Source organism: Pantherophis guttatus, chromosome 1 (assembly GCF_059756535.1).
Source record: "Pantherophis guttatus breed Tessera chromosome 1, ASM5975653v1, whole genome shotgun sequence".
Classification (NCBI taxonomy): Eukaryota; Metazoa; Chordata; class Lepidosauria; order Squamata; family Colubridae; genus Pantherophis; species Pantherophis guttatus.
Genome location: NC_142063.1, coordinates 231,470,519 through 231,490,947, shown reverse-complemented (window position 1 = coordinate 231,490,947; position 20,429 = coordinate 231,470,519). Strand labels below are relative to the sequence as shown.

At 38.7% G+C, this 20,429-nt stretch overlaps 1 protein-coding gene across 1 annotated transcript in view; it reads left to right on the top strand.

The window, feature by feature from the left end:
* Positions 1-20,429, top strand: part of IMPG1 (interphotoreceptor matrix proteoglycan 1) — a 164,620-nt gene that overhangs the window by 74,577 nt on the left and 69,614 nt on the right. Inside the window, exon 2 of the mRNA XM_087889550.1 lies at positions 12,541-12,774. Coding sequence (XP_087745676.1) covers positions 12,541-12,774 — 234 coding nt within the window. The remainder of the gene's footprint in view (positions 1-12,540; positions 12,775-20,429) is intronic.

Genomic DNA, 20,429 nt, shown 5'->3' with positions numbered 1-20,429 from the left:
ATTCAAACATGTCAATATACTTTCTATGCTGCTTTTTCAAATTCAGCTTAAAAATTGAATTCAGTCCAGTACTTAAAAGAAAAACAGGAAATCAAAGACCCCCACTAACAATGGCAAGGCAAACTACTGTTTATAAACAGAAAGATGACCACACACTTCCTAGCACTGATAATGTTATCTAGTTGGGTAATGAAACATCTGCTAGCAATCAAGCTCAAAGAGAAGCTAGGACTCCACAGTTCGTAGTGAACTAGGTGTATTCTTTTCTGTTGGAAAATAAAAATAAATAAACAGAAAAACTTTGAATATGCAAATAAACCAAAAATATGATTAGCCTATTAATTTAGAAAAAAAGAAATAAAAAATATTAGCAATGAAGTAAGAGTCCAAATTGTTTCCTTCCGGATCAGAAATAATGGAAGAATTAACAGCTTTTTAAAAGTACAAATTATATTCCAAGACTAATTTTGATGAATTTGCCATGAATAAACATATTAAAAAGTCAAATATTTTTTAAAAATTAATGATCAACATAGGCAGATACTAAATACACATATAACTCTCTGCAAATTATATTCTTTATCCATAGTGGAATTCTTTTAACAGCTTTTCTATCAGATTAATTGTATTTCATCTAACCAGTTCTCTAACATAGAACCTATGAATGACCTTGAAATGTACCGGTAATTCATGGGGAATTCGATCTCTAGGAAAATAATTTGGGATATCTATCATATTCAGTAATTTATATAATTTCTTTCCACAGTATTTTTAAAATCTTCACATCTTGTAAAAAACCACTAAATAGTAATAAGTAAAAACAAAACAAAACCTTACAGAGAACGAGAGATGACACAAATCAAAGGTTCTTCACCCAGTAACGATCCAAATTAATAGGCTGTAGTAAAGTGGCTGTGTCCTAAATTATTGTTCATTGAAGATGCTGATATTGGTCATGCTCTTTGTATCTATATTGTGGTGAGGTTGAGTAGTACATGTGTTTCAGTTTTAAATTAATCAATTTACAGTAGTTTCCAACCACACTGAACAATATGAAGGGATGTGATAATACTAAACATGATTGCCAGCTGTATTTTGCATTTTCAGATAAATGTTGAAAATAATGATATGCTTCCAATGTGGTTTAATTTCAATTACGGTTTGCACTGAACGTGTAGAAAAACCTGCAATTTGACTCCCAAATTATTTTAAGCATGTTCGTTTTTCTTCCCCTGTTCCTCCTCTCTCCTGCAGTCAATCAATTCTATGTTCCCAAAAGCCTCTATGGAGATGTGGAGAAAAAGATTTTTAAGCCATGTAGGAGAAAGCACAAAGGGAATAATTCAGAAAAATGGGTTTGGCTCCTAAAATAAATCAAATGAACTAAATTAACTAAGTAGTTTTAATCCAATCCCTCACTTCCTATCCCAAATCTCTAGTACAACTTTTGGAAGAAATAAATGATTTTCCATTCAGCAATTTGCTTATTCCCTAGCAATACAAAGAATGATGGTTATTGCTTTCCAAGCATCTGAGCTCATGTGTTCATATCATTTTATATAAGTTTACATCTGTGACAGGTTTAAAACTATCTGCAACACACTGGCAAACTTATATCATATTCCCAATAAAATATCAATTCCTTACTAATTTGCCTGCCAAAGTCCTTGGCTTTTGCAAATGTGCCAATACTTTTTTACATGAGGTGCAATTATTTCTTTGAGTGTCATTTGCATCACACTTATTATCATTTTAATATGATGCAATATGAGAGACACACCCCCCAAGGTGAACTCCTTTTGAAACCTGTAATATGTTTTCAAAATATTCTGATTCTGAATTTTTTTTTGATGAGACAATTAAGAAAGAGCAATGGAAGACTATTTATATACAGGTAGTCCTTGATTTACGACTACAACTCAGCTCAAAATTTATGCTATTAAATGAGACATTTGTTAAGTGAATTTTGCCCCATTTTACAAATTTTCTTGCCACAGTTGCTAAGTGAATCACTGCGGTTGTTAAGTTAGTAGCACGGTTCTTAAGTGAATCTGGATTCCCCATAGACTTTGCTTGTTCAGAAGATCACAAAAGGAGATCATATGACCCCGGGGACACTGCAACTGTCATAAATCTGAGTCAGTTGCTAAGCGTCTGACTTTGGATCACATGACCAAGGGGATGCTGCAACACTTGTACGTCTGAAAACTGGTCATAAGTCAGTTTTTTCAGTGCCGTTGTAACTTTGAATGGTCACTAAATGAACTATTGTAAGTCAAGGACTACCTGCATATGATAACTGCCGCAAAGCTGTTATAGGCACAAAAATGAAAAGACTTTGAAATACCCACAATGGAGAAATGGTGGAAAAGATACTGGAACTAGCAGAGATGGCAAAACGTTTGTTTAGCGAAAGTTCAACTACTGCATTTATTAGTGAGTAGAACTTTTTAAAAAATTGCTGGAAAAAGAAAAAACAAACAAACCTGTGATTTTCCAATTTGAGGATTGGAAAAGATAGATAATGGAAAGAAAGAAATTATCATGGCTCCTTAGAGAGAGAGAGAGTAAAGTAATCTATCAAGATCGGAAGCCTGTTCTTTGTAACTTTTTTTCTTTGTCTTTATTTTCTTTAATTTTTTTTTTAATTTGATTTATATGCCGCCCTTCTCCGGAGACTCAGGGCGGCTTACAATGCGTTAAGCAATAGCCTTCATACTTTTTGTATATTTATGCAAAGTCAGCTTATTGCCCCCACAAACTGGGTCCTCAATTTACCTACCTTAGAAAGGATGGAAGTTTCAGTCAACCTTGAGCCTGGTGAGATTCGAACTTACAGTAATTGCAGACAATGCTATCAGTCTGCTGAGCCACCAGGCCCTAAAAGAGAAATTTTAATTTCTCTCTGATCAATCTGGGAAAAAATTAAGTTCTGATAGCTCCCAAGTTATATCGAAAACAAACTATCATTGAATATACAAAAGCCAATAAAATTATTCAGCAGTAGATAATTATAATAAGTTAGCATTTTTCCCCTGTGAATAGAATGCTAACACTGAGGGCTGTTGCTGGTTTCAATTTAACTGTAAAAATAAAATAGGTGACCCTGATGTTAAGTCGGATATTGCAAAGCATAATGCCTAAAAGAGGTTCCTCTGGAAAACAGTAAACACTTCAGTATCAAAATATGAAGGAGAAAAATTGGATGTAAATGTTAAGTGATAATGAAATATCACTGGAGTATGACAGATGCCTGCCTATCTACAACTGAATTGTAATGACAACATACAATATTTCCACAGCTGTCTTCAATGTGTAGAAAATAGCACAAATGCCTGTGCCAATTAACAGAATTAAGTAAAAGGGCAAAACTATTGTCATTGGTGAATAATATGTTATATGCAGATATAAGAAATGCAATAAAACCAATATATTAGTTTAGTTTATTAAATGTCAAAGATAAAGAGGTGGTGAATTAAGCATCTATGCTTCTGGAATTTTCAATTTTATGTTGGGAGGAGGGGGCAATGGAAGTGATTTACTATTGCCTTCTTCCAGGATATTTTTTAAAAATTTCCCATTCTAATAATAATAATTGTGAGAATATCCTCGAGAAAAAGGAGGAGGAGGAAGAGGAATAGCAACAGACCAGGAATGGCTCAGATAAGAGGCAGCTTACCTCATAGAAGAAAGGGGGGGGGGCTGACAAATGTCTCAGAAGGGACTCTCCCTGGTTTCTTGGACTGTAAAACTGAGAGGGAAGAGAAATTGCAAGATTCTGTTAATATAATCTTATAATAAATGTTGCATTAGCACTCGTGGCTGCTGGTTCTTGTCTGGATTACCTGAAAGCATTGTGAATAGTTGGACAGTTTCTCATACAAGAACTAACAGCATCTGTCTCTGGGTTTATTTGTGCAGAGATTAGAGAAATTGGTCTCACAACTGGCAAAATGCTATACTATTAAGTATATAAGAACTCCATCAAACAAGCACATCTGCCTATCCCAAGTTCTTGGGAAGAACTCAGTAGAATAGAATAGAATAGAATAGAATAGAATAGAATAGAATAGAATAGAATAGAATAGAATAGAATAGAATAGAATAGAATAGAATAGAATAGAATAGAATGACAGAGTTGGAAGGGACCTTGGAGATCTTCTAGTCCAACCCCCTGCTTAGGCAGGAAACCCTACACCATTTCAGACAAATGGTTGTCCAATCCCTTCTTTAAAACTTCCAGTGCTGGAGTATTCTTAACTTCTGGAGGCAAATTGTTCCACTGATTAATTGTTCTAATTGTCAGGAAATTTCTTCTTAGTTCTAGGTTGCTTCTCTCCTGGATTAGTTTCCATTCATTGCTTCTTCTCCTGCCCTCAGGTGCTTTGGAGAATAGCTTGATTCCCTCTTCTTTGTGGTAGCCCCTGAGATATTGGAATATTGCTATCATGCCTTTCCTACAGTGGTAGGTTGCCCTCGGTTTGGACCGGTTCTACAGAACTGGTAGTAAAACCGGCGGGAGACTCCACCCACTGACCCTGACATCATCATAAGCGAACTGCGCATGCGCAGAAGCAAGGTGCGTGCGCGAGCAAAGCGAGCCCATTGCGAACCAGTAGTAAAAGTAAGTAGAACCCACCCCTGCTCCCCTAGTCCTTCTTTTCATTAAACTAGATATACCCAGTTCTTGCAATGATTCCTCATATGTTTTAGCCTCCAGTCCCCTAATCATCTTTGTTGCTCTTCTCTGCACTCTTTCTAGAGTGTCCACATCTTGAACTGAAACGAGACAGGCTTTTGCCCCATTGTGAAGATTGTGTTCTTGAATATTATTTTATATATCTCATGTTTCAGGATTACTGGCCAGAATTAAGCTTTGTTTACATATTGCACAACTGAATCTTGTTACAAAGTCTTCCTGGGGAAAAGGAATACTCTGATGCACAATTGAATGCTTCCATGGTCAAGATATCAGTTACAGAAACAGAACAGAAGGAACAGATTGACTTACTTTCCAACTCATGGGCAAATTCCATCTGCCTCCCCACAGCTCATGTTAGCTGAGAAGAAACTCCAGCTCCTTTATTCAAACTGGAAAAAACATACCTTATTTATGAGCCAATCTTCCAAGTACTCAGATGCCTAATGCTGTGGCCTGCCAGCAGCCAGCAGAGCTGGCAGCAGAGTTAGACAGTGAGGAGGTTGGGAAGGAATATGGGCCAGTTCTGGAGGCTGGGGAAGGCTCAGATGAGGGCTGTGCGTAGGAAGAAGAGAGGGGGCCAAGGCCGTCTGCAGTTATCAGCTGCCTACAGAGCTAGACCGCAATGAGGCAGAGGAACAGCTGGAGCCTGTTCCCAGTGTGCGCATGCGCAGAGCTGCCAGAAGAAAAGAACAGCTAAAAAATCGGGGCGACTTGGGAGTAAAGCCACAGGTAGACGATGAATGGCCCCTCCCACAGGAAATAAAAGAGGAGCAAAAGGGGAGTGGGCTTTTGCAGGAAACAATTCGTTCGTTCGGCCATTTGGTTCAGGAGTGTGAAGATCTGTCCGTGAATCTCAGAGACTCTGTGCCAAGTCTTTCCTTGCACAGCACTGCATTTGGAAAATATTTACATGGCAGCTTTCCAAGCTAGATAAGGTCTGTGGTCATAAATTCACCTCTGAAAGACTGTTTGCCAGGCCTTTGCTAAGAGTGAATGAGAGGAATTCACATTCGTTTAATAAAAGGGGTTTTGTCGGGACCAAACTCCTTTTGCTTCGTGCTTTTTGGGGAAGCTTAGGTCAGAACACCTAATCTCTAAACTACCTTCTCCCTTTCTTGCCTTTAAGACCCACTTGGGGAAGCTCCCTCAGTCTCCACTGATCGTTAGAGGGGAGGGAAGATTTTTTCTCTCTCTCTTTCTCATATTCAGCCCTAGTTTGAGAAGCTTCTTCTTTGAAGGTCAGGCAGACAGCAAATGCATTCTAGAAAGCCATACCAAATCCCTTTCATCAATTCTACCCCCCCCCCCGCCGCCTATGAGTGTTTGAGGCCTGTTTGTATATCACCATTGCCAATTCCAGCTGCTCTTTCCTTTAGTAAGCATAAAAAACACTCTAGTGTGATCTATGGGAAATTCCACTGCCCGACCCTAAGCAGTTCACATTGAATCGTGAAGGTCAGGCAATGGTCTCCTCCAAAGTTTTCTGGCAAGTCACCAACAGAATACAGAAATACCAGCTGTGCTGCAGGCTGATCCACTGCTGTGGGTTGAGGCAAATTCTGTGCCAACTGTTGAGTTGGCTGCATCATGGCATTTTGTAAATTCGTTATTTATACATCCACAAGCTGATAGTATTGCAACAAAGTGCACAACAGATAGTGGTGTGCCCTGAGGATTGGAAATTATCCAGTAACCAAAGTGAAATATTTTACTTCTTCAGAGAATGAGAGTTGCAAGATTGATGTCAGCCTTACAAGGAAGACCTGACTAAGAAACCAGGATTACTTTTATTGCAATAGCAATAAAAAAATTCCTTCTCTCTTGCCACCATTCTAGCACTATGCCATCATTAAAGAGGTGGGAAATTATTCATTTTCCTGGGAAGGATAGACTGAGAAATCCTCTTTTCCATTATAATCAGAGAAATTAGGAAAATCCAAACTTTGACCCCCTCAGACTTTGTAGATGTTAAGCCTAATTAATTTCACAGGCATCTTGACCTTCGGGGTCTATCTGGACCTTGGCCTTCCATCTGGATGATATTGTTGCTGGAAATACTGGCCTAAATTGTCAGACTGCATGTGGTGGGTTGCCCCCGGTTCACACCGGTTCTATAGAATCAGTAGTAAAACCGGCAGAAAGCTCCGCCCACCGACTCCGACGTCATCAGAAGCACGCGGCCCCATTGCGAACTGGTAGTAAAGGTAAGTAGAACCCACCCCTGTTTCAACTCCTTTTTTAGGACATGGGCATCCAACATAGCATCTCTGGTTTTCTAAAGCTCCTTCCTTGATAACCATTACCAGGCTCCATGCCCACCACTGATCTTTTTTAGGTCTACCCACCCTTAAAGAAATTAAAATGTGTCCATTATTTGATGATCCTGAAACACGCTTGATGGTAAATGAAATAAGAGCAAATGCATATAAGAATAGCTATTCCTCATGATACATATCTTAAATATGCTATTTGAAGGTGGGGTAATTCAAAATAGGTCCATTAAAACTCTTGTTTTAAAAATTCAGCGTGATTTTTGTCAATTGGTAAAATGTGACTTAAAATTAAACTAATAGGATCAAGAGTTTTATTCATACTTTATAAACAGTATGGAAGAACGTGTTATATACAAGAGATTAGATACAGACAACCTGACTGTCCAGAGTTACACATGGCCCCCAAATCTCTTTTTATACACATGGCCCCCAAATCTCTTTTTATGGCTCCTGGAATCACTCACAAAGAATACTAAAAACTTTCTAGCCATTTTTGAGATGATAAACATTAAAGGAAACTATGGAGTAAACCCTACAATAGGCAAAACATTATTGAAAGAAACACCATGCAATGCAAGAAAATAAACTTTGGAAACCAATCCCTCTTCCGGTACAAGATTTGATCCCTGGATGTATTTTCTTCCAGCAATTTGAAAAAAGGTCTTTTTCTATGATGTGGCATTTTGGCAGGACTGTTTTACTTCCTAACAGGCTCACCCAAGCAGTCTATTTAAATGTTTTGCAGAAGAAGAAACACCCTTTCAATGTACCCAAAAGTTATACTCGTCTATTCTAAGTTCACCTGCCTGATATCCCTGGCAAATATTGCAGTGATTTAAAAAACCACACAGCACATAAAGAGTTGCTGGTTCAAAACCTGGAAGGCCTTTATTTTAATTATTACTTTCTTTTCCACAACCAGCTAGTTTTTCCCTAGCTGGTTGAAGTCCTGAAAAAAAAAATAGAAGTGCAAGATCCCACCATTTCATCGTTTCTCCAGATAATTGAGGCAAAACAGTTTCACACAGTGTGAACCCCTTTTACCTTAAGAAACTGGAAAAACAGTGACATGGTAAGCTGCACTTACTTTAAAAAAGAAAAAAGCCCAAAGGCTTTCAGCTACCTGGGGAAATCGAGTTAGGTGAGGAATAGAAAATAGTAATTTAAAGAAAAGGTTTCAAGCCAGCAACTTCTTACGTCTTATGCAAAACTTCTACCTGATGCGGTATTTTAGAACTAAGCAAGGGTCTAGAAGTTATTAATGTACAAAACATCTAATAAGAAAAGGTTTTAAAAAATAAAAGCAGTGTTGTCTCTGCATGTAATAGTAAAGCTATTTTCTTGTATGTTACTCAGGGTTCCACTGTGAAAACTTTGGTGCTCTCTGAGTTTGGTTGTTTGCTTGCAGACATTTCATTACCCAACTAGGTAACATTGACAGTGCCAGTGGGGTTTGCTCCCTATTTATATGCAGTAGCCTTGACAATGTCAGTGGGGATATGGTTTTCTTCTTGATTGTTCATTGATAAGGATATTGTTTTCTGCTTGATTGTTTGTCTGGTGTTAATCCCTGCTTGTCTAGGTATTGAAGATACAGAACAATTAAAACTTGGACCACACATTTTCTAAATACTTTTTATCCCAGAGCTATAATTGCACTCAACAATGAACTAAAGGGCCGCCATCAGTGAGCTGTTGGACAGCATTACTTGGTCTGTTGTGTGGATGCTTGGGTGGTTTAGGGGCGGGGAATTGTGGTGGGTGGGGGGGTGTTTGGGGATTGTTATATGTATTGGACCTGGTCTTTGGGTGTTAAGTGAATTTTGTTGTATGTGTATACTGTGTATATATGTACAATGACAATAAAGTTGTTGTTATTATTATTATATTATGTTGTTGTTATTATTGTTGTTGTTGTTGTTAATAATAATAATAATAATAATAATAATAATAATAATAATAATAATAATAATAAATATATTGACTGCTGGAGAGGATGTATTCTGCTCTTTTTCTTTCCCTCTTAGTTTTTCTTATTATCTCTTTTGAGTGGGTGTAAATGTGATTAATCTCTATGTGTCTATTGATGGCTTATTTGTCCTAAATGCCAAGCTTCCAGGAATTCCCTAGCATTTTTGGATTTAGCTTGGTCTAGGATGCTCACAGCTACCCAGCTGAAACTATAGTTGAATCTGTCCATGTGTTGTGAGATTATGGAGGTTTTGATGTACAGTATCTTATGATTGCTAGTTGGTGTTCATGGTTGCAGTTTATTAGTCTTCTGCTTGCCTGCCTACATAGTGGCTGTTACAATTTTTACACTGTACAGATAGTCCTCAACTTATGACCGGTCACTTAATAATCACATTTTGGGTGCTTGAGAACTGGCTCAGTTTTACAGCCATTTGCAGCGTCCCATAGCCATGTGATCATGATAGAGAGATGAGAGAGACAGAGGGAGGGAGGGAGAGAATGAGGGAGGGAGGGAGAGAGAGAGAGAGATGAGAAGGAGGGTTTAAGTTATCTGCAGTGAGGACTGAATATCTTGTGAGCTGTTGTCAAAATGTCTCAGTTCCAGACTTGTTTTTCTTAAACTGATTTAAATTAAGCTGCCATGAATACAGGACAAGCGAGCCTAAATGACGTATGCAAATGTCCCTCACACACTTTTTTTCACATTGCTTGAGGCTTCTAATGAAATTTAGGATGGGGTACAGAAACTAAGGTGATGAATTATCTCATTTTGAAAGACAACTTTTAATATATTGCTGAACGTGCCTTTTCTTTCCCTTTTCTTTGTTGGCTAAAGTTCAATTCAGTTATTTCCAGATTGTCAGGATGAAGCATCTTTCCCTTTTTATTTTCTTTTAATTTATCTAATATAAAGTGACACAATAATTATTGTTTATGGCATGGGTACAAGCTTAATTTTATAGAAGAAAAAGCACTGATGTGATTCAACTAAATATTTAGCTCTTGATTTTCCTGATATTCTAATTCCCTTATATACTGTACTTGATCTTTTAAAAAAATATTTCTTTTCCCTTGATAAACCCATTTCCCCCCAATACTGTTGTCATCTATAGTCAGACATCAGTAATCAAATTGTACACATGCTGTTGGTTTCTTAGAATAATTATTTGTGCTTTAGAAAGCTTTACAAATACATTTCACCATTTCTTTTTTAATCCTGGTTAGTGGTGAAATAAGCATATATGAAGAGATGACAGATGATAGGTGATAGATAGATAGATAGATAGATAGATAGATAGATAGATAGATAGATAGATAGATAGAAAGAAAGAAAGAAGAGAAGGCATATTATTTCTGAGGAACCTTGACATTTAAAATTAATATTATAATTCTGTTAAACTTCAATGAATAATATTTACAACATAAGTACTTAACTGCTCTTTTATTATCTTCACGAAAGTGGAAAGCTTTTTTCAATTCAATGAAATATAAAACCTTCAGTATTTCTAATCTTAGTTTAAGGAAAATAAATTAATTACAGTGTCCTGTAAGTTATGTCAGGCATAGAATCTAGATTTGATAAATTTATTTGCACTCTTTTAATGCTGTCTACATTTTGACAAATCCTGTATTTTGTGCAAGAGTAATTTTATCCTATTGTCTCTAGATTTTATTATTTAATAAAGACTATTTTTGGAAACAAAGAGAAACAGCATAAGGAAATGTAACATATGTTACAGCATTTAGAAATGCACTTGTAAACTTTCCCCCCGCTTTCTTGGCATTTGGAAACAAGCAGTTTCAAATCTTTTTTAAAAAAAATTGGAATCATAGAGTCAATTCCAGTGGAATTTCCATAAATTATAAACTAATTCATCCCACATCAACAACAAATTAAAAATACATTTCTCCAATGTACAAATTGGAGACTTTCTATCATTATTCCCATTATTTCATGCAACTGGACATTTTTACTCTCTTGTTCCCCATCCCCGGACCTTTCCATTTCTGTCATATTGCCAGACAGGAAACCAGACCAGATCAACTAATTCTATTGCAAAGCTACCTTAACAGAATCTTGCAAGTCTGAAAGTAAAATTTATTTTATTTATTTTATTTTATTAAATTTCTATACCGCCATTCTCCCGAAGGACTCAGGGCGGTGAACAGCCACAAGATAAAACACATAAATACAAAAAATTTAAAATAAATTAAAAATGAATTAAATAATTTGGCTGAATTTAAAATACCCCATAATTTAAAACAAATTAAAATTTACATTTAAAAAGGGGAGAAGATTTAGGCCAGGCCAGCTTGATGAAATAAAAAAGTCTTAAGTGCGCGACGGAAGGTGCGCAGATCCGGGATCCTCCGTATCTCCGGGGGGAGCTCGTTCCAGATCGTAGGTGCCCCCACAGAGAAGGCTCTCCCCCTAGGGGCTGCCAGTCGACATTGTTTGGCCGACGGCACCTGGAGGAGTCCCTCTCTATGGGAGCGTACTGGCCAGTGGGAGGCTATTGGTGGTAGCAGGCGGTCCCGTAGATAACCAGGTCCTAAGCCATGGAGCACTTTAAAGGTGATAACCAGAACATTGAAGCGCACTCGGAAGACCACCAGGAGCCAGTGCAGCTCGCGCAGGAGAGGTGTTACATGGGAACTCCACGTTGCTCCCATAACCACCCACGCGGCCACACTCTGCGCCAGTTGGAGCCTCCGAGTGCACCTTAAGGGGAGCCCCATGTAGAGAGCATTACAATAGTCCAGACGAGAGGTGACAAGGGCATGAGTGACTGTGTGTAGAGAGTCCCGATCTAGAAAGGGACGCAACTGGCAGATCAGGCGAACCTGATGAAAAATCCTCCCGGTCACGGCCGTCAAGTGCTCTTCTAAAGACAGCCATGAATCCAGGAGGACGCCCAAGTTGCGAGCCCTTTCTGTGGGGGCCAATGATTCGCCCCCAATAGTCAGCAATGGCGCCAGCTGACTATATCGGGACATCGGAAACCACAGCCACTCGGTCTTGGATGGGTTTAGCCTGAGCCTGTTTCTCCCCATCCAGATCCGTACAGCCTCCAGGCACCGGGACATCACTTCAAGGGCATCATTGGGGTGGTCCAGGGTGGAGATGTACAGCTGGGTGTCATCAGCGTACTGATGGTACTTCGCCCCATGGATGATCGAAACCACGGATGATCTCGCCCAGCGGCTTTACATAAATGTTGAACAAAAGGGGCGACTATTTCCTGCCTGTTATGATGAGGATGTCACATTAGTCCAGACAAACTCTATTACAATAGTTTGGCTGTATATATAGACAGTGTTGAGCAGTGAGTCTACTTCAGTTCATAGTTTTCCATACAGTTGTGAGTTATTCAGTATTGTTGATTAGGAATCAGTGCAATAACAATAATACAGTAAGCATGAGTCTCCTTGAAAGATTCCTCTTTTGATTTTAACCTCTTCCAGTCTATCGCCACCGACTGTGTCTTCCATTATTATTGTTGAGTTATTGTTATTACACCAGGTCTTATTGGCAGATAATAATTCTGCATTGTATTTTATTGATGTGTTTTTGTGTCTTTCCTCTTACAGAAACCCCTAGTGAAATTAATCATAATGATGCCAAACATCTGGCAGAGGATTCAGGATCTGAAATGTCAGAAAACTTGGCAAAGAGGTCTAAAGTATCAACTATTCGGAGGATATTTGATATGGCCAAGCATCGGACCAAGAGATCCTCTTTTATCTCAACTGGAGTGAAGGTCTGCCCTCAAGAATCAGTGAAGCAAATTTTAGCAAGCCACCAAACTTATTATAGGCTAAGAGGTAAGATTATACTATTATTTCCTATCATCTTTTATTTATCATGTATCCATATCCATATCCATGCAACATTTATTTGCTAGTTCTTGCTAGAAATAAATTTAATAGTGGCTCTTCAGACAGCGGGTGGCCTTTGGCAAATCAGTGCAAAGTCTACTAATCAAGCTAAGAGGCCTATTTTATTTTGTTTATTATGTTTTGATCTTCATATCCACAAATCTTAGGAGCAAATGACTTGCAGGACTGCCTATTTCTACATAGTCTTTTTTGTGCTTTTAGATCTTCAATGTAATCCCCTTTGCAGATTCCACTATAGCATTTAATACACGGATAATTTGGCTTTTTCTGCATAGTTCCAACATTATGGAACAGCATGCACTATGCTGACTCCAATTGCTATTGTTTAGAAGAGGGCATAGAATGCATCTTTTTATTTAGATGGAGAGGTTTTTTTGTTGTGGTTTTTAACACATCTTTTGTATTTTAAAATATTAATATATGGAGAGGAGGCAAGAGGCAAGTGGGAAGGAAAGGAAAAGGAAAGGAAAGGAAAGGAAAGGAAAGGAAAGGAAAGGAAAGGAAAGGAAAGGAAAGGAAAGGAAAGGAAAGGATTGGATTGGATTGGATTCGGGCCTGGTTATGATACAAAAACAGTTGCGCTTATGGATGAACTATTCCAAGATTAGGTTAGAGTGATTTGTAACGCCCTTCTGTATATGTTGTTTTGCATTTTTATTTCTGTGCATGGATGGTTATTTTCTTTAGTGGCTACCATATGCCTGTTATACCTCTTTACCTATGTACACCCATAGAGTTGTTTCAGTGAATGAATAAATAAATACATATACAAAGTTAAATTAAATGTATATGCACAAAAAACATACAAATTTCAAATTAAAAAAAAAATCCTCTCATGTATTCTTCCATCAAAAGAGCCTTGGTGGCGCAGCAGACTAAAGTGCTGTAAACTAGCACCAGCTGCCTTCAATTACGCAAGTTCAAATCTCACCAGGCTCAAGGTTGACTCAGCCTTCCATCCTTTCGAGGTAAGTAAAATGAGGACCCGGTTTGTGGGGGCAATAAGCTGACTTTGTATAAAAAAGAACACTGCTTGGGGGGGGGGTGCAAAATCCCTACTAAGCAGGTATATACAAAAGTATGAAGGCTATTGCTTAACGCATTGTAAGCCACCCTGAGTCTCCGGAGTAGGGCGGCATATAAATCGAACCAATAAATAAATAAAATAAATAAAAGTTTTCTTACACACTTTGTATAACATTCAGAATATTTGAAAGCTGGCAGAAATGCTGCTGTTGTTGTTGTTATTATTATTTTTTCTTTCCCTAGGTTACTTACTTTTCCTTTGGCCTTTTTTTTAAAAAAAAATATATCCTGTAGTCCATCATTCCATTTTTCCCCTTGGGGAAAAAACCAATTTAAAAAAATCTGTGGAATTTTGAATCAGAGATCTCCTGCATGTCCAGCATGTATTTCAGTCACTGTGACAAATTCAAGACCTTTAAAAGAGATGAAATAGATTTTAAGAAAAAAAGCTAGGAATATGAGATGAGATGGTGCCTCTGTACAGTACAGACCCTGTGTCTGTTAAAATTCAGGGGTTGCTTGAAAGACACAATGCTGGCAAACCTAGCCTCAGTCTTAAGCCAATAGAAGCCACCAAACACTATTTTTAACTCGAAGCAGGCAGAGGCCACATGCACATCGGTGTAAGATGAGGTCCTCCCTTCCTGTCTTCCGTATACGAAGGGTGGCCCATACTTAGAATGTGGCGATCCGACATTAAAAATACACCCATACACTAAACCAGCTTCTCTCAGCTGGGCTTCTTTGGTTTTTGGGTTTTAGTTTGATATACTGTGTAATGCTAGCTGTAGATATAAACATTGTTATGCAGAGGTTTACTGAGACCTGAACAATATTTCAAGAGTTCCTCCAGGTCAGGATAAAGAGTGGTTGTGGAAATCTGGGGATTGAAGTCAAAAGGTTGCCAAGTTTGAAAAACACTGATCAAGATGCTGGTATACAGCATTATTTTAGCTGTTGCCTACCCTTTGGGGCTACATGAAAAAGTGATTTTTTTAAAAAAAAAAAATAAAGCTTTCCAAACCTGCGTATTATAGTATGCTTGAGGCAACTGCAACATATTTCTTGGACTGCAGAATACAGTGCACTGCAACATAATACTGCACTCCGGCTAAGATGCAATCATCAGTCAGTTTGTTATAATACTGTCTATGAATCTATGGTATTCATTATTTAACAGCCTCCTTTAATTCAGCCACAGTAATCTACTATCAGTTACTTAGTTAATTTAATTAAATTACTCATTTTATGAATGTGTTTAAAATAAACACCAGGCAGCCTTCACTACTGAAGTAATTAAATCATTATAAAGCAAAACATGAGGCCATAAAACAACAATAATCACAAGATAAAAATGACACCAATTTTACAGAATTAGCAAAAGCAAATTATATAAAGCCACAATAAAAAGATTGGTCTTTATGCTTTTTCCGGAAAGTACAGAGAATGCAAATCAAATACAGCTCCATTAGCAGGAGATTAAAATAATTTGGGAAGAATATGGACAGAGTTTCTTTCCTGCCTGCTTCACAAGCAGTCCTGTAAATGGCTTTTCCTGCAAGACTCAGCAGTTAGAATGAGAAAGAGAATCCTTCTCTGACAGGCATCCCTTCAGCTGCTAGCCATCAGCATATGAATATAAACTGGTTGTGATAAGATGCAGCAAGCAAGCAGTAGCCTCGGTATGACATTTTGCATAAAAGAATACATAAATAATATTCCTCAGTATTGAATTGTGGTGTAATCAAAGCATCACTATCCATTGTCAGCTAAGACAGATTCAAGAACAGTTGCAGGTAGCATGTTCAACATTGTTGTAGCAACATGTTCCGGCTAGTGCCGCATAGCCTACCTTGGGATTGTATAAGAGTTTCAACTTCCTATTATTTCCTAGAGCCCTCATGACCTAGGTCCTGAAAATCAATATCCTCTGGAAGTTGTGGAATCACATCCTTTTCATATTTAAAGCATAGAACCTGTTTCTCCCAAGGATGAGGCCTCTTTCATTGTTGCCTCTGTATGTTACATAATAGGGATTCTGCCCAAATGCAGTAGCTTATTCAGAAAACTCATATAGAAAGGCTTTTGCTGGGAATCCTGTCAAGATTTGTACTGATTTATATTAAAAGGCCATCTTGGTTCGCTAGGAGATTTTAGCTTGTTCCCTTAACACTGAACTTATTACTCCAGGGTTTTTAATGGTATTAATGTCTCCTCTCTGCAAAGGCCAGTAAGCACCCAGCTTACTATGACAGTAAGGACACAACACCTGATGGTCACTCTCTGTGACGTAACTGACTTGGAGAAGGCCATGTGGTGGAAGTGTGCCCGCACTGACAAGGCTAGAGACCTGACATTATACAACTATACACTGTGTGTGTGTGTGTGTGTGTGTGTGTGTGTGTGTGCAAAAAATTAAAATCTCGGGTGTTTTCCCGGGTCATTGTAAATAAGTTGGTTAAAATATTTAAAATCCTGGTTAAAATCCCAGCTTAAATATTTTAATCAACTTATTTACAATGACGCGGGAAAACACCAAGATTTTAATTTTTTGCATATGCACACCCACAAAAACTTAAGAAGACATATATATATTAAGTGTTTTACCGAGACACCTGGTCTACTCCAACATGTGGGAGAGAGCATTCTGCTCTCTTTTGCCTTTCAGCTCCAACCCAGGAGCATCTTGTTGGAACAGATATCATAGTGGCTGATTTGATAGGGAAATTGGGCCCTGCTAAGCTTCTGGAGTTGTTTTTAACTTCCTCTTTCAACCCTGAAGGGCCTAGATCAGGGCTGTCAAACTCTCGGCCCACAGGCCAGATGCATAATGTGCTGGCCATGCCCATGCCTGGTTTAGTGAAGGGAAAAAAAAGTCCTGATACATTACGTGACGCCACCGTGACGATGTGAGCTTGACACCCTTGGCCTAGATTATCAATATTGTGGACAATATTCAAGAGACAGAGACAGTCCTTCTATAGTGTTCTTTTCAATGAGAGACTGTGCCAAAACATAAGAAACCCTTCAACATTGATTATGAAAAGAAAAAGTGGAAAGTTTGTTTTTGTTGTCTAGCATGGCTTCCTGAGCATTACGTCCTATTTCAAATTATCCAACTGCTCTGTTCTTTTTACCTATCAGTATAACAACAAGGAGAGGTGTTTATTTCCCAACCTGCTGATTGGTTTTGTGTAAATTATTCTGAGATTAAGTCAATATTTTATTAAGGAAGCTTTACCCACACCTTCACTATCTTTGTCAGTAGTGAGTCAGGGCAAAATCTTGCCAGCAATGATGTCCTATCTGTCCTTGAAAATAGGGCAGGTCAAGAAACATACACCATAGTGATCCCAGGAATACCACTCTATTGTAGAGCAGAGGTCTTCAAACTTGGCTGCTTTAAGACTTGTGGACTTCAACTCCCAGAATTCTCCAGCCAGCATAGCTGATAAGATCTAGAAGATGATAGATAGATAGAGAATAAGATGATAAATAGATAGATAGATAGATAGATAGATAGATAGATAGATAGATAGGAGAAATAAAGGTTCCCCTCGCACATATGTGCTAGTTGTTCCTGACTCTAGGGGGTGGTGCTCATCTCCGTTTCAAAGCCGAAGAGTCAGCACTGTCCGAAGACATCTCCGTGGTCATGTAGCCAGCATGACTAAATGCCAAAGGTGCACGGAACGCTGTTACCTTCCCACCAAAGATGGTCCCTATTTTTCTACTTGCATTTTTTATGTGCTTTCGAACTGCTAGGTTGGCAGAAGTAACGGGAGCTCACCCCATTTACGTGACACTAGGGGTTCGAATCACTGAACTGCCGACCTTTCGATCGACAAGCTTAGCATTTTAGCCACTGAGCTACTGCATCCCTTAGATTAGAGAAATAGAGAGAGATAGAGAGATGAGATATAGATGGATGATAGATAGATGATAGATTAGAGAAATAGAAAGAGATATAAAAAGATAGAGACAGAAACAGAGACAAAGATTGGTGGGGGGGGGGAAGTCTGGACCTTTATCACATTTGCAACAGCTTGTTATTGATTGTGGCTTTGATTCTTAATCAATATTGCCTGCACAGTTTCCTGATGGTGAGGAGCAGGATGAGAGTCCTCTCTGTTCCTTAGGGAGTTTTTCTTACTATGATGTGCTTCTCTTATTTGGTAGTAAAGCAGGACTATTCTTCAACCTGGTTCAGGGCAGGGCACTTTGGATACCTGTACCCCTCCCCCCAACTCTTGCCCAGATGGCCAAAGATTGATAGATAAAAGTGTGTTCTAGGTTTCCTAGGGTTGCTGACCAAATAAAAACATTATTGACTGACTGTAATGTTAAGGGTTGCTCTTGAAAGGTGGTTGGTGATAAGAAAGAATATAATCTTTTCTATCCACCACGCAAAAATCAGAGGGCTGCCAGGAAGCTCTTCTAAATTCAGAATGGTGGACTGAAAGGTGTTGAGCCTTATCCTAAGGCTTAGGATAATTGACCCAGAAAATAGGGACATGATTGAGCATCCAAAGTGTGACAAGCCATGTTTACGTGAAGTTGTGGAAGAGGATGAGAGGGGGTTTGAGAATCTAAGAGTTTTTTTCCTCTTTTTTTGTCCCTTCCCTCTCTCTTCTCCTACTCCAAGATTTTCAATCTGGTTTGATCATAATTGATAAGATTATATGTATCAAGGATAAATGAAAGACAAATCAGATATTTACAAAACAAGAAAAGCTAAAGGTAACAAGAAACAGAGAACTTTTTATTTTGGGAAAAAAATTAATGGAGCAAGAAAGGAATTGCAAAGTGAGATTCATTTTTTTTTCTCGTGTAGTTTAAGGAAAAGAGTCAGGCATTATAAACAAAAATGGGTTTTATGTTTTCTTGTTTAGAATGTGCTGTTTTTACCATCTGGCACTATTTTTCCCCTGCTGTGCCCTCATTTGCCTCCATTTTGAGACTCTTGGAAATTCGTTTTAATGTGCATTAATTAGGAAGCAAAAGATTCAGTTACTTTTTCACAGAAGGATGCAGGGGTGGATTCTACTTACCTTTACTACCGGTTTGCATTGCGCCCACACACTCTTCTGCGCATACGCAGATTAACTATGATGACGTCTGGGTCAGTGGGCGGAGTCTCCCGCCAGTTTTACTACTGGTTCTTGTGAACCAGTCCAAACCAGGGGCAACTCATCACTGGAAGGATGATACTGTTGTAACATTTTTCCAGGCTGCCAGCCACAGTAGCTGGAATTACTATAGCTAGATCCCTCTGCTTAGTGAATCTTATTAGCAGTCTTTACACAACACACATTAAAGAGGGATAGGGCTTTGATCTCATGCCTCTGGGCACTATCTTGACCTTCCCCCCCACATCCCCCTCCCCCACAGTTACTCCTGTGAGTAATTAATAAAACAACACTACAGGGAAGACTGGCTTACATACAAATATTCTAGAGATCACTGATTCAACACTAAGAGCTGGTAGTTTGGAAGAAATGGAACAGGGATACTCCAGGGCTGTTATTCTGACTTTCTGTGAGTGAGTAGGCATCATTTCACTGGGATTCTTGGCTTGGTCAACAGTATTAGGTATCAGGGGGGCAGATAACTAACAATCTGAACTGGTCTCTCCACACGTCATCCTTAGTGAAGTGTGCAAACTAGCGTCTGCATTTCCTAGGTCGGATGAGGAGAGCACATCTTTCTCCTTCTGTCCTGGCTACATTTTACAGAGGCACGACTGAGAGCGTTTTAACAAACTGCATCACTGTTTGGTTTGGTGGTTGCAGTGCCTCAGAGAGAAAGTCCATACAGAGAGTGGTAAGGACAGCGGAGAAGATTATAGGACGCTCGCTTCCCGTTATTCAGGATACTGCTTATAAGTGCCATATGCTTAGAGCGCAAAGCATCGTTAGAGACCTCACACACCCACTTCACGGTCTGTTTCTGTTGCTCCCCTCTGGGAGGAGTTTTGAAGTATTTCTAGCAAAACTACCAGATTCTGTAACAACTTTGTTCCCTATGCCATCCATTTTGTCAAGCTCACAAGATTTATTTTTCTCACCATGTACATGTGTGCATCCGAACTAGACTGTTGTTTCTCTGTGACATACAATATATGTAGGTATATGCATAATTTTGTATTGTTTATTTTGTCATGTTTATGTAGTGTATATTGGAGGCATACATTGAAATGAAATTTCATTTGAATGTATGTCTATTAGTGTACATTCAAAGTGACAATAAAGTCTAAGTTCTAAGTCTTAACCAGGAGCGCTGGGGGCACAGTGGCTAGAATGCTGTATTGCAGGCTAATTCTGCCGACTGCCAGGAGTTCAATCCTGACCGGCTCAAGCTTGATTCATCCTTTCATCCTATCCTTCTAAGGTTGGTAAAATGAGGACCCAGATTGTTCGGGGCAATATGCTGATATTTGTAAACTGTTCAGAGTGTGCGGTAAAGCACTACGGAGCAGTATATAAACCTAAATGCTATTGCTATTAGCTTGCTTCCTTGAGTTTCTGTAAACTCAAGGAAGCATAGATGCGTCC